Genomic DNA, 19,285 nt, shown 5'->3' on the forward strand with positions numbered 1-19,285 from the left:
TCCATTTCCTGGTATCTGACAAGCTTAATAATACAATATAATAAAACCTCAGCACTATGCCTGCTTTCCCAAGCTCACACCTGAATAAATGTATTGTATGAATAATTCATCACCTTAGCATTTTTTTTCTTTTTTTTTTTTTCAAAATTGGTTTTGAGGCAGCTTTTCTGCTATGATCATGTGTGACCCTCACAAGCTGTGCGCATCAATTATTAATTTGAATTGCCAGAAAATAATGATCTTCGCCGGATAAAATAATGCATCGGCTCCTATGAACTGATTTGAAAGTTTCACAGCCCCTGAATATTTTGCCACACCATTTCATCATTTCATCCAGTGCAGTATGATCATGAATCAAGTTACTAGTGTGGCTCACTGAAGCAGCCTCCAATAAGCCTCACCGAGGATCAATATTGTTTTTCTATGGAAGAGCAATAATGGCCCAACAAGCCTGTTAAAGTAAAGTATGAGATACCAAGCTGGCAGAAACTTTGAGCACTGAAATATCAAATTTGACCAACTTTTCTCATGGGGACCAGAAACGGAAGAATGTGTGTCTGTTGGCAAGCTAGGCCCGGGGAGGTAAGCAGAATAGTGTGCTCTGACTCAGCTTCAGCGAGACAAAGAGAGGCCCACACAGCAGGCCTCCCACCATCTTATTAAAGATTTGGCTCTGGATACATCCCACAATGAACATGCTTTTTTCGTTTTTTTAGTCTCTATCTCTCTCTCTCTCTCTCTCTCTCTCAGCTGTACACTTTTCTTTCTGTTAAAACATTTTTTCTTTTTTCAGTTTTTTCAAACTGAAGAAGATATTTAGCATACCATGGGGCCTCCACGTTATTCTCGAAGCTGAACATAAGATTTCCATTGCGCTGGTGCTTGAGAACTTAATGTATTTTTCAACAGCTGCAAATATTGCGCATCGTAATGCGGTCTGTGCATATGTTCGAGTCGCGCCCGGCGAATGTATCTGAAACAAAAGACAGTGGGTATTTGCTTCAATATAATGTGCATGTTTTCAATATGCTGCCTGTGTTTAAAATGATTTGTGTTGCGCTTTACATTTTTATTGTATTCTTTTTGTACGCTTTCCTGCTCAGTTCTTCATCTGTGTCTTATTTGTATTCACAGAAAGTGGTAATGCTTTTAGAGAATATTACAATACTTTGTATTGCAAGTCCATTAAATTGAAGACTAGACATGAAGACAGAAACAGATTGTCTTTCTGGAATCTTCTTAAACTCATGAATGAGAAACCCGAAATCACTCAACAATTTGCCATTCGCTTAACGAGTTAATGTTCAGAATTGTAATCTATCATTAACATTAACATTTCATAGTTTATTTGCAAAAAAAAAGTGATTTTGATAAATAGAGGAGACGTTACCTGGGATCTATGTTGTGTTTCAGCCTTCATGAGATACAGCAGTAGGCATTACATCACTGTGGTCATTCAAAATCACTGTCAGGAAATACCAATATACAGACCAGTGCCTTAATCAAGGGCAATGGCAGGAGTATACCTAACCTGCAATGCATGTCTTTGAATGTGGGTACCTGGAGTAAACCCGCAGAAACACGGGGAGAACTTGGTAACTCCATACAGGGAGTTAGGATGCAGAACCACCATCCCTGTCTGACTATTTGAAACTGCACCATCCAGAGTCAATGTAAACAGAAGTAGATGGTGCTGTGCAAGCACGGTGTTTGTAGTAATGATTACTACAGTAGTATCGGTCCAGTAGTGGTACAGTAGTGTTGGTAGTAATGGTTGGTACAGTAGTAATGGTTGGTGCATTAGTGTTGGTAGTAATGGTTGGTACAGTAGTAATGGTAGAAATGGTAGTAATGGTTGGTACAGTAGTGTTGGTAGTAATGGTTGGTAGTAATGGTTGGTACAGTAGTAATGGTTGGTACATTAGTGTTGGTAGTAATGTTTGGTACATTAGTGTTGGTAGTAATGGTTGGTACAGTAGTAATAGTAGTAATGGTAGTAATGGTTGGTACAGTAGTGTTGGTAGTAATGGTTGGTACAGTAGTAGTAGTAGTAATGGTAGTAATGTTTGGTACAGTAGTGTTGGTAGTTATGGTTGGTACTGTAGTAATGGTTTGAATGACGTAAACACCCACGTGTACGTGACAAGCCGCTCCATGTGCTTGCAGATGCATCACGGACAACAAAGTGTCCCGTGTGGCTTGGCTGAACCGCACCACCATACTGTTCGCCGGACGCGATAAGTGGTCCTTAGACCCGCGGGTGGTCCTGCTCGACAACACGGCCATCACGGAGTACAGCATAAAGATCCAGAACGTGGACGTTCACGACGAGGGCCCATACGTGTGCTCCATCCTGACCAACAAGAAGCCCAAGTCCTCCAGAGTCCACCTCATCGTACAAGGTAGGTCCTCCTGACTTCTTCTCACCCAGCGGTCTCATGTCTTCTTTGCTTTGTTTTGACCTTCATAATAATTGACCCCATTTCTTTGTGGATGATACTGGTGGCACTTTCCCATACAGGTGTCACACTTTCACTTATCTCAGGCCCTAAAATTATTTGTATAAAATTAATAAACAGCTAGATATTTGGGAGACATAAGAAGGTATATAAGTATAATTTTTTTTCTATTACAATTATTTTGTGTCAATTCAAACTGTTGAGGTCAACATAAAAGCGGCCATAAACTCTTAGCAATAGCCAAGAATTGCGTGCAGTTAAAAGTGCATTGTTCAGTGAATAGACCGTTCAAGGAGGCCTTGAAATGATCTATTGGAACCAGGATGTCAAACTTACGTGTAAAATACCGTAACCGTAAGTCATTCCATTTACAAGAGGCATAAGAAATGTGAAATAAATGGGGAGCTTCAGAAGAACTGCTTTATAAACAAGCCTACTCAAGGCCAGTGTTTGATATTGAAAATAATATCCTTGGCATATCTACCAGACAGGGCGGCATGGATGGTGCAGTGGGTAGCACTGCCGCCTCACAGCAAGGAGGTCCTGGGTTCGAATCCCCGTTGGCCAGGGCCTCTCTGTGCGGAGTTTGCATGTTCTCCCTGTGTCTGTGTGAGTTTCCTCCGGGTACTCCGGTTTCCTCCCACAGTCCAAAGACATGCAGGTTAGGCTGATTGGAGAGTCTAAATTGCCCATAGGTATGAGTGTATGAGTGTGTGGGTGAATGGTGTGTGTGCCCTGCGATGGAATGGCGACCTGTCCAGGGTGTATTCCTGCCCTTCGCCCAATGTATGCTGGGATGGGCTCCAGCCCCCCTGCGACCCTGTGGATGGATATCTACCAGACATGAATGCCGTGGCACACACACACACACACACACACACACACATACACACTGAGAGAATTCAGTTCTGCATATCATATACCTGGTCCAAGGTATCCAATCAACCAGCAGGGTTTGCAGGCGCCAAATCAGGCACTGTTGTCCAGGCTGAAACCCTCCCACTCTGAGTGATACCATACCTGAATCAGCTTGTGGGGCTTTGGAAATCATTCTCCACTCCACGGTATTCACTATTGCAACAATGTAATGGCTGGCACTTATATAGCACCTTTATCCAAAGCTTCTCATTCATCCATTCACACACACACAGACACACACACACACACACACACACACAAACACACACACACACACACACACATACACACACACACACACACACACACACACACACACACACACTCATACTCACACACCAATTGTGATTGGCTGCCATGCAAGGCACCAACCAGCTCGTCAGGAGCATTTAAGGGGTTAGGTGTCTTGCTCAGAGACACTTTGACACACCGGCAATGCCAGACGACTTCTCTTACCACCTGAGCCAAAGTCACCCCCCTAATAAAGTGAATATTGAGTCCTTGGAGGCTGTCAGATAAAAGTGAATAAATATGCTTATTATTTTATTATCATTAAATTTTTATTATAGTTTTTTGGTTAAGTTTTTATGCTATCCTTTTTTCTTGTTTTCTTTTGCAATACAATTTAGGCACAAACCTTTGTAGACACTAAATTCTGACATGGGAATTTAATGTTGCTTTCATTTGGACCCTTTATAGATATTGATTTGAAGTCACGAAGACTCATCAATTCCTTCAGAGGAATGCCAAATCAGTCATCGGTACTGGAACTTGTAATGACAACAGAATATAATTCACAGTGGAATCAATTTCTAATACTCAGAAGTAGACTATAAAATGACTACATTCACATTTTCACCCTTTATAGGAGCAACTTTGGCAGCAACACCAAAAATAAACAGGAAGAGGTTCACAAAAAGCTCTCAGTAGATCAAAGGCTTAGCCAGAAACATTCACATTCAAAGAGTTTTAAAATTATAACAAAGAAACCGCAGAAGATGGTCGCATGATTATTAGCGGTCATGTTGACAACCTGGAAACATTGTAGTAGGACAAAAAAAAAGATCTAAGAAAATTCAATTTTTGATAACTAGGCGATTAAGGCGTCACAGCTGTTGTGATATGAATTTCCTTGCTTGCTATTCTTCATTCATCAATTCTTTGTTCATATTTTGGATGGATCTAGTGACTGTATGTAAATGTCTGTACTTTGGTGTCATATTTTACAAAGAAGGCAAGATGTGAACAAATCTCAGTACTCTTGCAGTATGTTTTACCCGACAAATGGCACATCATGTAAAAATGTAAGCTGCTCGAAAAACATTTTGATTATTATTCCTTTATTGGTTGTGTTTATTGGTTGAGTGACTGGAAAAGTTGTTTCATCTGTGCTCAAAACCTTGTCACTGTATTCATTGTATTCATGTGGCTTGCAAATCTGGTGCATTGGAAAACTGACAAGGCACTTGGTTTCACAAAATCTAATTAAGAAGGTAAATGTGAGATGGGATTAATTTCCTTGATTCAGGTGTCAGTTCATGAATGGGAATTATGCACATAAAAAGGAAATTGAATTGAGGAAAAATAAACTAATGGGAATTTAGAGACACTAATGGAATATATTGAGTGTGTGTAGATTAATCAGGCTAACAATTTTACATCCAAATTTCTACGCTGTAAAGTGTGCAGCTCAGAATTAATGATTTGCATTAATGATTAAATTATACTGTGATCACCATACTGTTTGAGGCAGATACATATTTTCTCTTGATTTGGCTCTGTACTATGTGATTTTGTGACATTTATTGTTTCATATATTTTGGTTTCACCTTGTAGAAACAATTCAGGGTACCATAAGGTTTAGGACATACTAATAGTATGTAAATAAAAGTATGTTTAGTAGTTTCTTACTTATCCCTTGTAGGTAATGACTGCTTAATGTCTGAGACCCATATACATCTGGTGCTGAGTACCTTCTCTGGTGATGCTCTGCCAGGCCTATACTGTAGCCATCATCAGTTTCTGTTAGTTTTGGGGGCTAGTCTCCTTAGGTTTTTTCTTCAGCATATGAAACGCATGTTCAATTTGATTCAGACTGGGTGAATGACTTGCCTAGCCCAGTCAAGAATTGTCCAGTTTTTAGCTTTGATAAACTCTAAACTGTATTGAGAGTTTGCAAGCATTTGGTTGAACTTGAGCAGATAAGATGTTTCTGTACACTTCAGAATTAATACTGCTGCTTTCAGCAGTTGCATCATCAAGGAAGCCAGAACGTGTGGAAGCCATACATGTCCAAATTATAACTCTCCCATCCCCATGTTTCACAGATGGTGCTTTGGATCTTGGGTAATTCCCTCTTGACCTCTACACTTTGACCTGTAGCCTTGTAGTTCTGTTTGTAAAGTCTTCTGTGGACAGTAGTCACTGACACATCCACACCTGCCTCCTGAATTGTCTGGATTTGTCAGGCAGGTACTTGGGGTTTTCCTTCATTTTGAGGAGAATTATTTGGTCATCACCTGTCATTATCTTCCTTGACTAACTAGGTCCTTTGCAATTACTGAACTGACCCGTGCTCTCTTTCCTCTTAATAATGTTCCAAACCGTTGATTTTGATAAGCTTAAGGTTTGTCCTACTGCATATCTCTGATTGTATTATTATTATTTCTCAGGCTCATAATGGCTTCCTTGAATTTCTCTGACCCTCTGTTGAAAACCATAATAACAGACTCCAAAGGCAATATACTGAAAGCTCTTTTACACCTGCACTAGGAAAGCAATTGAACACACCTAACTCAGACACACCAGAGAAGCCATTTGTCCCAAATATTACAGTGCCATGAAAAAAAGTGGGGGGACTATACATAGAAGGTTTTGTCATTTCTACATGGTGTAACCAAAATTTATAAAAATAGCCATCAATAAAAGTCGAACACCTGTACTTTAACCATATGTGAATGTGTACAAATCTAAAATTGTGGACTACAGAGTAACAAATGGATATGTCCTTCATTTGGCCAGTACTTGTGCACTGCCCTTTTCAATTCAAGCCAAACATTTTCAATCAGCTTCAATCCTGGAGAGTGAGATAGTCATTACAAAACATCGCTGGTCGTTTTATTGTTGATTGTGCTCTTGGCCAAAAACCTCTCATCTGACCAAAGCACCCAGTTTCAATCAAAGTTCAGCATTCAGCACATACCTATAAAAGCTTTAAAATATAGCTCACTGGCTGTGTTGTTATACTACCTTTTTTTGCGCATGTTTGACCACAGTGCCAATACATTTAGAGGTGACTGTATGTATGCCCATTTCTCACATTTTGCTCACATAGGGTATGCGTTATATCATTGACATTTGGCAGAATTATTATAGCCAATAACTCAGTTTTTTGTATCAGATAAGGCCAGAGGGCGAACAGACACAAAACACCTTGGTTAATGTCAGGTTGCAACATAATACAATATATATTTGGCCTAGTTTAGGGTCAGCTGAAGAGGCACTTTTCTTGTTGTTTTCCCAGAAGTGAAGTCCCGGAATGAGACTTCGCCGTTGACTTTATGAAATGTTCAACCTCTATCTCCAGAGGTCAGGGTAACCTTCACACAGGCTTTGAGGAATAGACTCTTTAGATGAGCCAGGAGACCATCTCCTACTTTCTTTATGCCTTCTTAATGTCTTAACCATGGGAGGATCTGGTTAGTATTGGGAAACTTCTGGTCATATATTACAGTTAATGAGCTTTCATCATAGTTTTATTTATGTATTTATTTCTAATTTATTTTACCAGGTCAGTTCCATTGAGATTGTTATCTCTTTCACAAGGGAAAGCCCTGACCAAGGGACGAACGAGCGGAGATTACAACATAATAGTTCAATACAACACAAAAGCACAACACAATTACACATTAATCCAATCTCAAGTAAAATAGTGTTGGTCATGCATCCTCAGTATTACCGCTGGGGCAGCCAGTAGCCTAATGCCTAAGGTGCCTGATGACTGGGACCCAGACAATTGGTGGTTCAAGCCCCGGTGCAGCCACGATAATATTTATACAGCTGTTCAGCCCTTAAGCAAGGCCCTTAATCCAGCATTGCTACAAAGGTGATTGCCTCTTGCTTAATCTAATCAGCTGCAAGACGCTTTGGATAAAAGCGTTGGCTAAATAACTGTAATGTATAGATGATCAATGAAATTGGAATGGAAATGTTTGCCCTTAAAGCCAGAGCTTTGAACATTGGTAATCCAGAGTTGTGTAGCTACACTCTTGAAAGAAAGGGTTCTGAAAGGGTCTTTGGCTGGTCTACATGGGAACCTTTTTTTGTTCTTTATCAAACCATCTATGGTCAGAAGTATGGAAGCTTCCAAATTAGTTTTCATAGTCCTCTCTTACGAAGATGCTTTGGTCTTCGAAGACATGGAAAGCCTCAAAAAATAATTTAATAATTTCCTCCTAATGGAGAGCTGCCAGATGGCGTATAACTAATGCATCATCCATTATAATAAATGAAGTTATTCATACAGCACGGAGCACTAAGCAAGTTTGTCAGTTACTGCTTTCTGGCAAGGAACAGTTCTTAATTGTTACCTTTCCAATGTGGTATGGGAGTTTCCTTTCTTTTTGTGCAAATCAATGCTTTACAAAACTTGGCATGTTTTGAATAGATATTTAACATTCATAAAAAATTATGTTCAAAATGCATTTCGCATTGTCGTTTGTCTAAAAGTTGCTTGCTTTAACTGGGTAAGGACTTAATTGTCGTTTGACAGTTCATTTGCTAATGAGACTTCAAATACCTACAGCATTTTATCAAGTACAGCGTCCTCCAGCCGTTAATAGTTTGCTAACTATCTAGTCTGTTTGATAGTGATAATGGCAATGACTGGGCGGTGGCACTGTAAGTCTTCATGGCCTGGCATAGTGAAATAGTGAATATTCTCTGCAACGTGGAGGTCTGCTTGTAGCAGTAAGTACCGGTCCTGGTGGATTTTTAAATGGCAGGCATATCGTTCGTCTGGAAACAGAAACCCCGTCGTCAGACGTAGCTGGTGAACCTCTTTACCCCTGTCTTTGAGAAAATGTCACGGCTGAAATTTGTAGCATTAACAATCGATGAATTTCGGATCAGGGTTATGTCAACTGAAACTGCACACCATCGCCATGCTCCCATCCCCACCTCATATCAAACATTATACTGGAATACATCATTCTTTCCTATCGATCACCAGCCATTTGAAAGGAGTCGTGTAACCGATGGAAACGCATCGGAGCCTTTGACAGAAATTTGAAACCTGCAGTTTTCCGCTGGCCCAGTAATCTTCAGCCGAGCAAACAAGGCATTATGTTAACCAGGCCAACACAACAAGCAGACAAATAAAGGTCATTTCAACACTGCTGGGCTCGATCAGAGAAATTCCTGTCTGTGGATGTGGGAACGCCTCTCACACAATGGCTTTCCAAACAAAGATACTGTGCATTTAGAAACAGTTATGTATCGTGTGTAAGGTGTACCCTACCCCAAAAATTATGTCATTTGTTTCTTTTCTTGCCTTGAGAAATCAATGACCCATCAATGACAGCATTTAAAAAAATATCCATATCCATAATGAATCTTGCTAGCAACGTGGCCAAGCACCAGGCAATGTGAGGATCATGGTGCAATGTATGATGGACTACCTAGCATGCTGTGAACATGTTGTGTAAGTCTAGCGGAAGGTAGCGGAAAAATATTTGCAATGGAAAGCAATAGAATTGGGTGGGATAATGCATCATAAGAGCATTGTTAACTTGCACAGTGCTAAATTCAGCCATCCATTATGAATAGTACAGTGACATAACATTATAGTCTATGTTACATCACATTTCACCCAGGAGTGATCTGAAACGGGATTCTAGGTTCAGAACTTCTGGGATAGGCCTGTGACAAGGAAGCAACGTATCTCACAAATTATCTGTATGTCTTGTCCAATGTACATGCTTACATTATCAACTAACTGCGCTGTCACACGTTCCAAAAGACAAAGCTGAAAAGCTCTCACTGCGGATAATAAATTGTGTGGTATCTCTCACCGCACGCATTCAGATATGAAAACAAGTTTTATTGTGTTGGGTTCAGGGGATTGGATACTGCGTGTTGAGCCCAGAGGTTAGTGCCTGGGGTGCCAGTGCTATAACCCTGTCAGTGTGTCAGGATTGTGGGAATGAGCTTGCCTTCGTATAAGACCTAGAATTGTAATAGGTACATAACAAAATATCGTATCGTATAATTAAGAAATACTGTTTGTTATTTCAGTATATCATGATAAGAAAAAGATAATGAGTACATTGTAATTACCCATCAAAGCATAACCTGAGAAAACGGATTTTGATTACATTCATAATACTGTTTTCTGGTGAGTGCATACAATATTTTCATGACTGTTTTCCAAGTTTGCTAAGTAGGTTTCACTCAACATTCGTCATTCATTTTGACAATTTTTTTTGCATGTTTTCTTCTTCTTTGCAAAGTCAGTGAGCGGAGATGGACAGTCTTGAATTGATGGTGCCTACGGTATATGGAATGCAATTTGCTTGTTGATTTTATGCTTTATAGCAGTCACATCCTTGACAGTTATTAAGCAAGATTGGAATGATGTACTGTATTGTGCAAATCACTCTCCCAGCCTTTGGATAAATAGCGTAGATTCAATACATCTTCCAGAGATGCAGTAGCGAAAAATCAATGGTGCAAAAAAAAAAAGTACAATCCAAGGATACAAAAGTCATGTCATCAGAGGACCTCTCAGGCTCTAAGTGCAGAGCACTTTGTGTACTGGCCCATAATTGCAGAATATTTTCACTTTTTATGAATTGTATGGTTGTCTCCCGAATGCTGTTGACCACGTTCTAAAAAGATAAAAATGGATTTCAGTTTACTTTAATTCAGAAACTGACTACTCTTTTAAGGACTTATGCTGAAGGCACTTAATACATACATATTAGGCAAGCTTCCATGTTATATAACCATACGAGAAGTGTCATAAGAGAATATATTTGCATATCAGGTCAATGGGACAGCAGACTGAAAAACTTAAACAGTTTTTTCTTGCCAATTTAGAGAATTATTCTAGTCTGTAATAGCATAATGATATAACATTTGAGACATTACTGCTGGAGAATTGGTCAGGGCTCTGTTCATTCAATTTGCATAGCCTATGTGCAGTTAATAGTTAGATCTCACGCTGGATATGACTAACTCTATTTAGTTGCTGAAACTGGAGCTATTTTTTAATTGACCCCATTTTTTGTCAATAATATTTTAATGAAATTTGAACATTAACTTTCGTTTGGCACTCTAAAGTAAAGTCTATTGGAAACTAAAACTTCAGTACATGTTTTGTGACATAAAAGCAATCTCATTATTGCATCCCGTTTGTACATCATTGCCTGTGTTGTGTTCAATACATCACTGACAGAGCCTTCTAAAAGTGTTGGGTCATTAGTTACAATAGTTTTAAATCACATAGTAAACACATTAGCTGATGCTGCTACTACAAAGTCTGTTACTGGAAGTCTTTCAAGACCTATCTTTGTGGTCTCAGAAAGTGTTGTGAAAACAATTCAGTTCGCATCATTCTTAACTGTAGACTCGGTGTTCCATGACACCAAAATTTTAGATCAAGGTTGGAAGACTTCAGCGGTTTTGTGTTATATATGGCGGTTTGCCTCTGTGCTTCTTATATTAGAAATGTGACACTTTGTTGCCCTCTTACTGTTGGAACATTATAAGTATTTTAGCGATGGCTTAGAGTGCTCACATTTGCCACCTGGTGGTAGTTGTGCAAACAACAAGTAGTTACTGTGGAAAATCTAAAAAATAAATCCTGATTTTCCACTGCCTGGCAGATCTCCTGCCAAATTAAACATGAAGCCACTGTATTTATAAAAATTTAAATTCCTACATGGTTCACCCAATATAGATGGAAAAACCCTCAAATTAAAGTTGAATCTCTGCACTTTAACCACATCCTGTTTGTTTTATTACTGTTTGTTTGCAAAAAAAGCACAAAAAAAAAGTATAGAGTGCCACTGTCCCAAATACTTACAGACTGCACTGTAAGTCCAAAAATATATCCACTGTCCCTTAGATTCCCTGTCCCACTCCTTAATGTTTGCAATTAAGAGAATGTTGCAAATTGTTCCCATTCAATTATATTTCCTGTGCTGTTTACCTCTGTGAATAACACAGTAATGTTCTTCTTTGTTTCCTCTCCCTGCTCCTCGCGGTTTTTCATTCGGGAATGATACAGGGTTACCCCCCCGGTCCTTGTTCACCTCCAGGAATGATACAGTCGTATTCCCCTCTCTGTTCCTGGCTGTTTACTCTGGGGACGAAGCGATATCATTCCCCTTCGTTTCTCCTTTGCACTCCATCCTCGCTGTTTATCTTTGGCGATGTTGCACCATCATTCATTTCCCATTCCTCTCCTCTTTGCACTACTTGTCATTTCAGTGAGGAACATTACAGCACCTTTCCCTTTGGGTTATCTTTTTATTTTTCCTTCCGTACAGTTTATGTGTTTCAATGTTGGGGCATTATCTCCTTTCAACTTCCTGCCGCCGGTTGTTTACTTTGGGGAACATTGTGAGATCATTCTCCCGCCATACCCTTCCTTCCTGCTTCCCATCATTTGTGGCATTCCCGTTTGGTTCCCCTTCCCACTCCTTGTTCTTTGTATCTATGTAATGTATACACCACGTCCTTCCAAAGCTAAACATGATAGTCTTCAATATTTTTCCTGCTGCAATCAATATGTATGTCAATATGTTCTGCACAGAATTGGAACTGTCAAGAATGGTAGGCTCTTTCAAAAAAACACTGGTAAGTACCTTGAGTACCACCTATTTTCTTGACACATAAAAATGACATACTCAAAAGAAAATGGTTACTATTCTTGAACCCTTTTGACTATGGGCAAAATCTCATCTCGTCTGAAAGGTAACCCTTTGGGGTTGGTCAGAATTACTCTAAATATTACTAAAATAAAGTTACAGGAGCTGAAACACAGTGAAACTGGAAGCTTTTCTTCTCATTGAAAATATTTATCAGATTGTTGTAGCTGTAGCTGGTGCACAATGAGAAACACAATGAAGCCAAGTCACAACACTAGACAAATCCTCTTTCAAATTTGAGGATATCACCATAAATGTTTAATTTATGAAACTACTAAATTACTAAACTATACGACACCTTTTATCCTGAAAAAAAAAGTGTTTGCACTCCCCCCCCCTCTGTCACCCTCTCCTAAACTCCCTCTCCTTGCAGCTATCCTCATTGATTAAAGTTTTTGTCAAATATCCAACCCCCATCAACAAGTCACTCACATTCCGTGATTGCACATGCTATTTATTATCCATATTATTTATAAGCATACTGTATAATAATAAAATATTTTGAGAATCGAGATATAACTGTACATGTATTTGTCCCAAACCGTCATGGTACAGACAGTTGTATGGAGAATACGCGGTAGCCTATGTGTAAAGATTCACGAACGTACTGCGGAACCAAATTTCATAAGCGTGAGTTCCACCTGGAAACCTTAAGGTGTAAGCCGTTAGCAGGTTAGCACCATGCCATGCAAAGCTTAGCTCTAGCTCATTGGCATCTGACTGAGCCAGTCAAAATATGGCGAGTGCAAATGACACACAGGAGCTAGAAGATAACAGTTCCAACAGCATTTCTATGTACAAGTACTTTTGCAGAAGTAGAAACGGACAACAATCGCCCCAGATAAATTCTAAGTAAACAATATACATTCTATCAACGTTTCTCTGAGTTCGCACATTTTTAGAATGAGAATCTACAATGCATTATGCAAAATAAGGAACTGTTCTCGCCAAAGATAACGGCACCTTAACATAGATTATACAGATGTAACCGTGAGTTTTAACACTTCAACAGTATATCCTGTTACCATAGAGATTGAAAATTGCACCCTGAAAAAAATGAATGAATGCAAAAAAAAAAAACCTTTCGGCTGGTGATACTGGGAGTTAAAGGCCCAACCTGTCGGCCATTAGATATACGTATTTAATTTGAAAGGAGATGAGGAGCAGAAACTCCAACTGTTTCTGTTCTCTCCACATCACTCCAGTCCTTTGAGCAGAGTAATGTGGGCTTTCTGTTGCCTCTACAGGTTTGTGTGGGGTGTAATTATGAAAATAGCATGGGGCTCCTTCAGACATTCTCTCTTTACATTTACATTTATGTGCCTGTTTTTTTTTTTTTTGTTCTTCTTTTCTTTTGCATTATTTTTTCTTTTTTCAATTCAAGGGTTTTTCAATTCCATTATAAATTACTATAAATGGAACTCGGGATTAGTCATATCCTGCTTCCTCGAGTGTAATCATGTGTGACTGTGTTTTTTTCGGATTAGACGAGAAGGGAGGAAAAAAAAACTGCATTAAGCCCAGGGACTCATTATGGGATGGCGGTGCAGCTACCCGCCATTTTCTGAATGCGAGTAATGAGCCGTTTGAAATATTCGCTAGCCGCTAACGGCGTAGGAATGGGAGAACAGACCCGGGGAAGATTAGCCTGTTTAACGCATTAGGATCTGCTTCATTACTGGGCGTGTGCCTCTGTTGCCAACGCTGCAATATTGCTGATGTTGCAGTAATAAAACCTGGATTGGTCTTTACACACAGCACATATTATTAAAGCCTTCCGTGTCTGTATTGAATATATGACAACACCATAGCATAGCAATGTGTGGAGGACATAAAAAAGATTTTATTCATGCGTTTATTTATGCATTTATTTCTGGTTTTACTTACTTGCTCATTTATTTATTTACTTATTTACCTACCTACCTACTAGTTTTTAAGCATTGTTCCCCCAACACTTTTTCTTCCAGTTTGCAATACCGAGATTATATTGACAAGCCCGTCTACTGAACAAGAAGTTTTTGAGAGTGTAGCCAAGCATGCAGTTGGCTCCAAAGCCCTACTCCCTTTTCTCTCCTCTGCCCAGCAGCTGGGCCGGCCGGTCATTGCATCAGAGGATGCTTAATGTGCAAGGGGCCGGTAGGCGCAAACACAATGCCCGCTCGGCTAAAGGACCCACTCGCGCTTGAAGGGACAGGGGCTGCACCGGTGACCGAAACTGTCTTTCTCCGGGGAACAAAATAGCCAAGGATGTGTCACCCTCTAAGGCTGCCAGACCCAGTCAGCACCAGCAAGCAGTGCTGTGTGTGATAACAGACCATAAGGTACATTATTAGAGAGGCAGGGCTGAATCGCAGGGTTTTAACACACTGTAGCTTCTCTTTTGATTTTCATCAAGCTTATAGTCCCTATGGAGTTCACCTCCTGAGACCCAGGATTAAAAAAAAAAAAAAAAAAAAAACATTTTTACATATTTTATATCTTTTGACATAATGCAAGTGTCATGGATGGCAAAAACATTTTGCAGCGAAAATAGTTCCATTTGAGAATGTTCCTTATGTTAAGAGAGACTGTGTAGAGCTCAGGGGAGCCTAAATGCCTGAACGTAATATGCTCATTTGAGGATGAAGGGCCTCAGGAGCTTAAAAGGGTATTTGTTCTTCATGTGCAGCAACATATGGCCAATGCTAGTATCCCACATTACTTAGGCCTAGGAAAGGCAGACACACACTGGCTATGAGGAAAGTGGCGTCTGTGGTAATGTTTAATAAATAATATATAATTAATAGTTTATATAAAAAAGTTAATTTTGGAACTTAGTAAGCTGCAAATATAAGTTTCTGTATTTTCTCATCATCTCCTGCCTCATCGTAATGAGATGCATTTTGCCTGGAATATATGAGTTTGTGTGTGCGTGTGTGCACCACGACCAAGTGAGAGAATTCAGTCAAATTAAATGTACTCTTTTCACAAATAGTATATCTTGCAAGGGTGTGAAAGACACTTTTCAGAACACATTTCTCTTTTCTTTGTTATTTTAATAATCACGTTATCATTTTCAACATTTTCTGGAAGTGGAGAAGGCGAACAAAGATAAGAAACGTGAAGGCACACGGGATACACACATCAAACTTCTGACTTCAGCTCCCCCATCCCCTTACTCCCTGCTGCCTTGGGAACACATGCACCCCACTGAGTTTAGTGACACTTTGAGAAAGCCGGAGATTTCACACCACATATAACTTGCATCATCGGGCCACTAAAATGAAATGTCACTGGCATAAAGTGATACTCTTGAGTCTGGTCTTGTAAAAAACAGAACAACACCAGTTTACCTTAGGCCTTTTAAACAATTTAAAATTCCCTGAGCAAAATTTTGTCATCATGATTGAAGATACTCTTGAACCTGGTCATATAAAAGGACAACTTTGGCTTGCCTAGAGACTTGCATATCAGCATCCAGCATGCCTTGAATGTTAGCTTAGCTGCAGTGGTAGCAGCCACATAACATGAAAGCCGGATAACCGCAAAACAATAGTTTTTCTTCTCCTACAAAAGTCACAATGTGAGCATTGTTAAAAAAAAAAAAAGAAGATGATTGAAGTAAATACAATTATTCAAACAAACATCACGATCACTGCATCTCTCTCCACTGGTAAACAGATGAAGCAGGTCAGTTCTGCATAACGAAAGCATGTTCCTGTGTCCTTCCCTGTTCCTATTGCTTTGAATGCGCTATAGGGTAAGTGAGAGAGCAGAACTCTGTGCTTTTCATTATTATTCATAAAGTACAGTACAGTACAGCCACTCACTTAAGCCTGCTTCCCATAAGTGCATTATTTACCGGAGTCTCCCCCGAAGGTACAGTACCGGCGACGCAATTATCTTAAATTCGACCGATAAATCTATATGCGGGGGACGGAGATATAATGATATATCATTGTCAGAGGCGAGTCCATTCTCTGCTAGGGGGCCCGGGGAATGTCTCGGAGGTACCGCGTGACATTCTGCGACATTCAGGAGTCGTCTCAAGTGCAGCCCGCACCAGCGCAGCAAAACTTCCCCGTTCCACTCCGCGCTTTTATCGTGCCTAATATAGAACATATTAGAATACGCTTTCGCCTCATCATTTCTCAGTGCTCTTTCTGTCCCGTTCATTCTTCACACAAAGGTACCTCACATTTGGTTTTCTACGGACAATGAAACCCGGAGAAAATGTCTGCTGGTACGGGTCAACCTTGATAACGGGCCCTGCGGACAATGCGTATCTCACTTTAGGTTTTGTTTTTAAATACAATACGGAACTTTCATTTAAAGACGAAGCAATCTCAGCAACCTTGAAATCACAAGGAATGACGTTTTACAGAGAACAGCCCTATCCCCCCCATTAAGTAAGTTTGCAATATTGATGATATCATATATAACATAAAGATAAGAAGCAATGTAATTGCACTAGCCGTGCTAACTAAAGCAGATACACAAATGAAGTAGACAGATCCATAGCTAAATTCAGTTTTTCCTGAAATAATCAATTCGAGAAGCAAGCATTCCAGCTGAATTTGCACCTTTTTCTCCCCTGTGCTAAGCTAATTACTGCGAAGGCTACACTTATAGTCTCTGCAGTAATTGTGTTTCATCCTGAGATGCCACTTGCAGCTCTCAGAGCCTCTGGAGAAGTATAATAAAGCTACATTTTACAGAGGTGCGGACACACGGGCTAACCACCCGAGAGTCAATATCCTGATCTGAATGGCAATGTACATGTCCTAATCAATGTTGAATAGGAATTGATTTTATATTAGCTGTACTGATTAGTACTGCTCTGTGCACTCTTGTTGTTAACCTTAATAGTAAAGCATTCTACTATCCACCACAACATGCATCTTTGCATGCATGCTTGGGGCTGTATTGCTTTGCCATTTCAGTATACTGTATGTTCAAAATTACTACATGCTCGCTTGTAACTTTAGTCATAATCCAACTCAAAACAAATCTACAATCTCTTCAGTCACCATGAGAATATTTTCTGAATCGGATGTGGAGGGCGCAGAATTTCAGCAAATCTTGTCACCTCAGTGGTGACACCATAAATCTCAATTTGTCCAAACTGTGATGTCATCACTCATCACTCACGGCTGATGTAAGTAATACACAATGCTTGCAGCTCATGGTCAGTTATATTTAATTGTAAAAGTCCTGGTGTGGACCTTGTTACCATTCTGTGAAACATCCAGAATGAATGCTCATTAATTCATCTAACCCAATTCACTGTAGCTTTGTTTTCCCATCTCTTTGCTTTATCTATTTAATTATTCATTTCCTTTTCATTACCTGCGTTACCCAGAAAGGGCTAAAAATAAAACGGAAAATAAATTAAGCTTAAGATTTTAGAAACTGCACTTTTTATAAGCTTGCTCTCAAGTCATTTTAACTTGTGAATAGATATTAATGTCCTTATAAAATGTGCAGTTGGAGTCTTTTTAAAGAATATAATCACCTCAGGTCCTCTAATTTGCGGGTCGCTGCATGGTCTGGTAGTGTCATTATTTTCCTCCTATGAGGCTGTGTTCTTTTCTGCACGTTTAACTTTATTATTGCATTCAGGGGAAAGGACAGCTTCTGCTTTGCCAAATGACCGGATTATGTCATTTGCTCTCAACTTTCTTTCTGTAACTTCTATTTCATAAAAAAGGGATTTATAATTTTTAAATGAAAGAAAAAACAAGACAAAATACGGACAGTACGTTAAACATTATGTGAACATGTTTTTTATCCAAATCTTATTGTCGTTGAGTTGTCATGTCTTTGTGTTTTGAGAGTCATTTAGAGTCATTTCGAATAGTGGCTATAGTGAATAGTGGAAATGAAACCCATGTGCTTTCTTTGTTTGGTAGGAATGCAGCACTATAGCTGAATTAATGCTGGATTCTTCCCTAAACCGACATTTCTGTCAGACCTCTGTAATGCCTTTCAATGTAATGAGTCTGCCATTTTAGCCATGTGATTTACCAATAATTGTTGATTACTCAAAGCTACAGACAAAGCAAGGGCGAAAATACATACATAAAAATCCCTATACCTTCATGATTCCTGGCCAGATTTCCTGCATAATATACCTGTGTATGATTTGTTTTGTTGTTTCGTTACATAACACAAGAATGTTGTTATCAAGGTTGATGTTCTGTGTGAAAACACAGACTTTTACTTGCAATTTAATTCAGCATATATCACAGTTGACCTTTAAAAATCGAATTTTTTATTTAAAAAAAAGAAACTATGTAATGTCAGTCAGTGAGGGAAACGGTGATTGTGTCAAAATAAATGCATTGTATAGGAAGATATGGCATCTCAGAACTAGACCGGTATGGCAAAGAGAATGGCAGAGAGCTTGTTTGTATGTATGTTCAATGTTTTATTTTGGTTGTTATTAAATATTAACATTGTTGAAGTGGTTTTGCAAGCTGTATATTCTATTATTATCCTATGAAATAAAATGGGTTGGGGATATGAGTTGACTATACAGGAAACTGACTTATACACTCAGTCTGAGGTCGTTTAATTCACTTTTATGCAGGTTTTAATGAGAAAGAGCAATTATATATGGGTACTGTATATCACATTACAGCTAGCTGGTGTTTTCGTTTGTAACATTTAATGAGTTCTTGGATTTATTCTCATGTTCTTTGGGCTATTTTGTCCTGTTTTTCTCTGAATCAATGCATGCAATTTATGGAGTTTTCATTTTGTCAGCTTGGTAAAGCACAGGATATTATTAACGACCTACTGAAAGATACATTTTGCATTCATTTTTATGAATTAATGTGAAATAAAAAAGTGACTGTGCGGAATATGTAGAATTATGAAACATGTATTTACAGTTTGCAAGTTTAAACAAGTTACCATATTGTCAAAAAAATCACCTTCAAGAAGGAGAAACAAAATGCGTTTACCTTATGAGGTCAGGTCAGAAGGCATACC

At 39.2% G+C, this 19,285-nt stretch overlaps 1 protein-coding gene across 5 annotated transcripts in view; it reads left to right on the forward strand.

The window, feature by feature from the left end:
* Window positions 1-19,285, forward strand: part of LOC133107953 (opioid-binding protein/cell adhesion molecule homolog) — a 323,813-nt gene that overhangs the window by 261,437 nt on the left and 43,091 nt on the right. For all 5 annotated transcript variants that reach the window (XM_061217296.1, XM_061217297.1, XM_061217298.1 and 2 more), the window contains one exon: window positions 2,167-2,402. In XM_061217296.1, the coding sequence (XP_061073280.1) occupies window positions 2,167-2,402 (236 nt within the window). The remainder of the gene's footprint in view (window positions 1-2,166; window positions 2,403-19,285) is intronic.

The sequence above is a fragment of the Conger conger genome, chromosome 13 (assembly GCF_963514075.1).
Source record: "Conger conger chromosome 13, fConCon1.1, whole genome shotgun sequence".
NCBI lineage: Eukaryota > Metazoa > Chordata > Actinopteri > Anguilliformes > Congridae > Conger > Conger conger.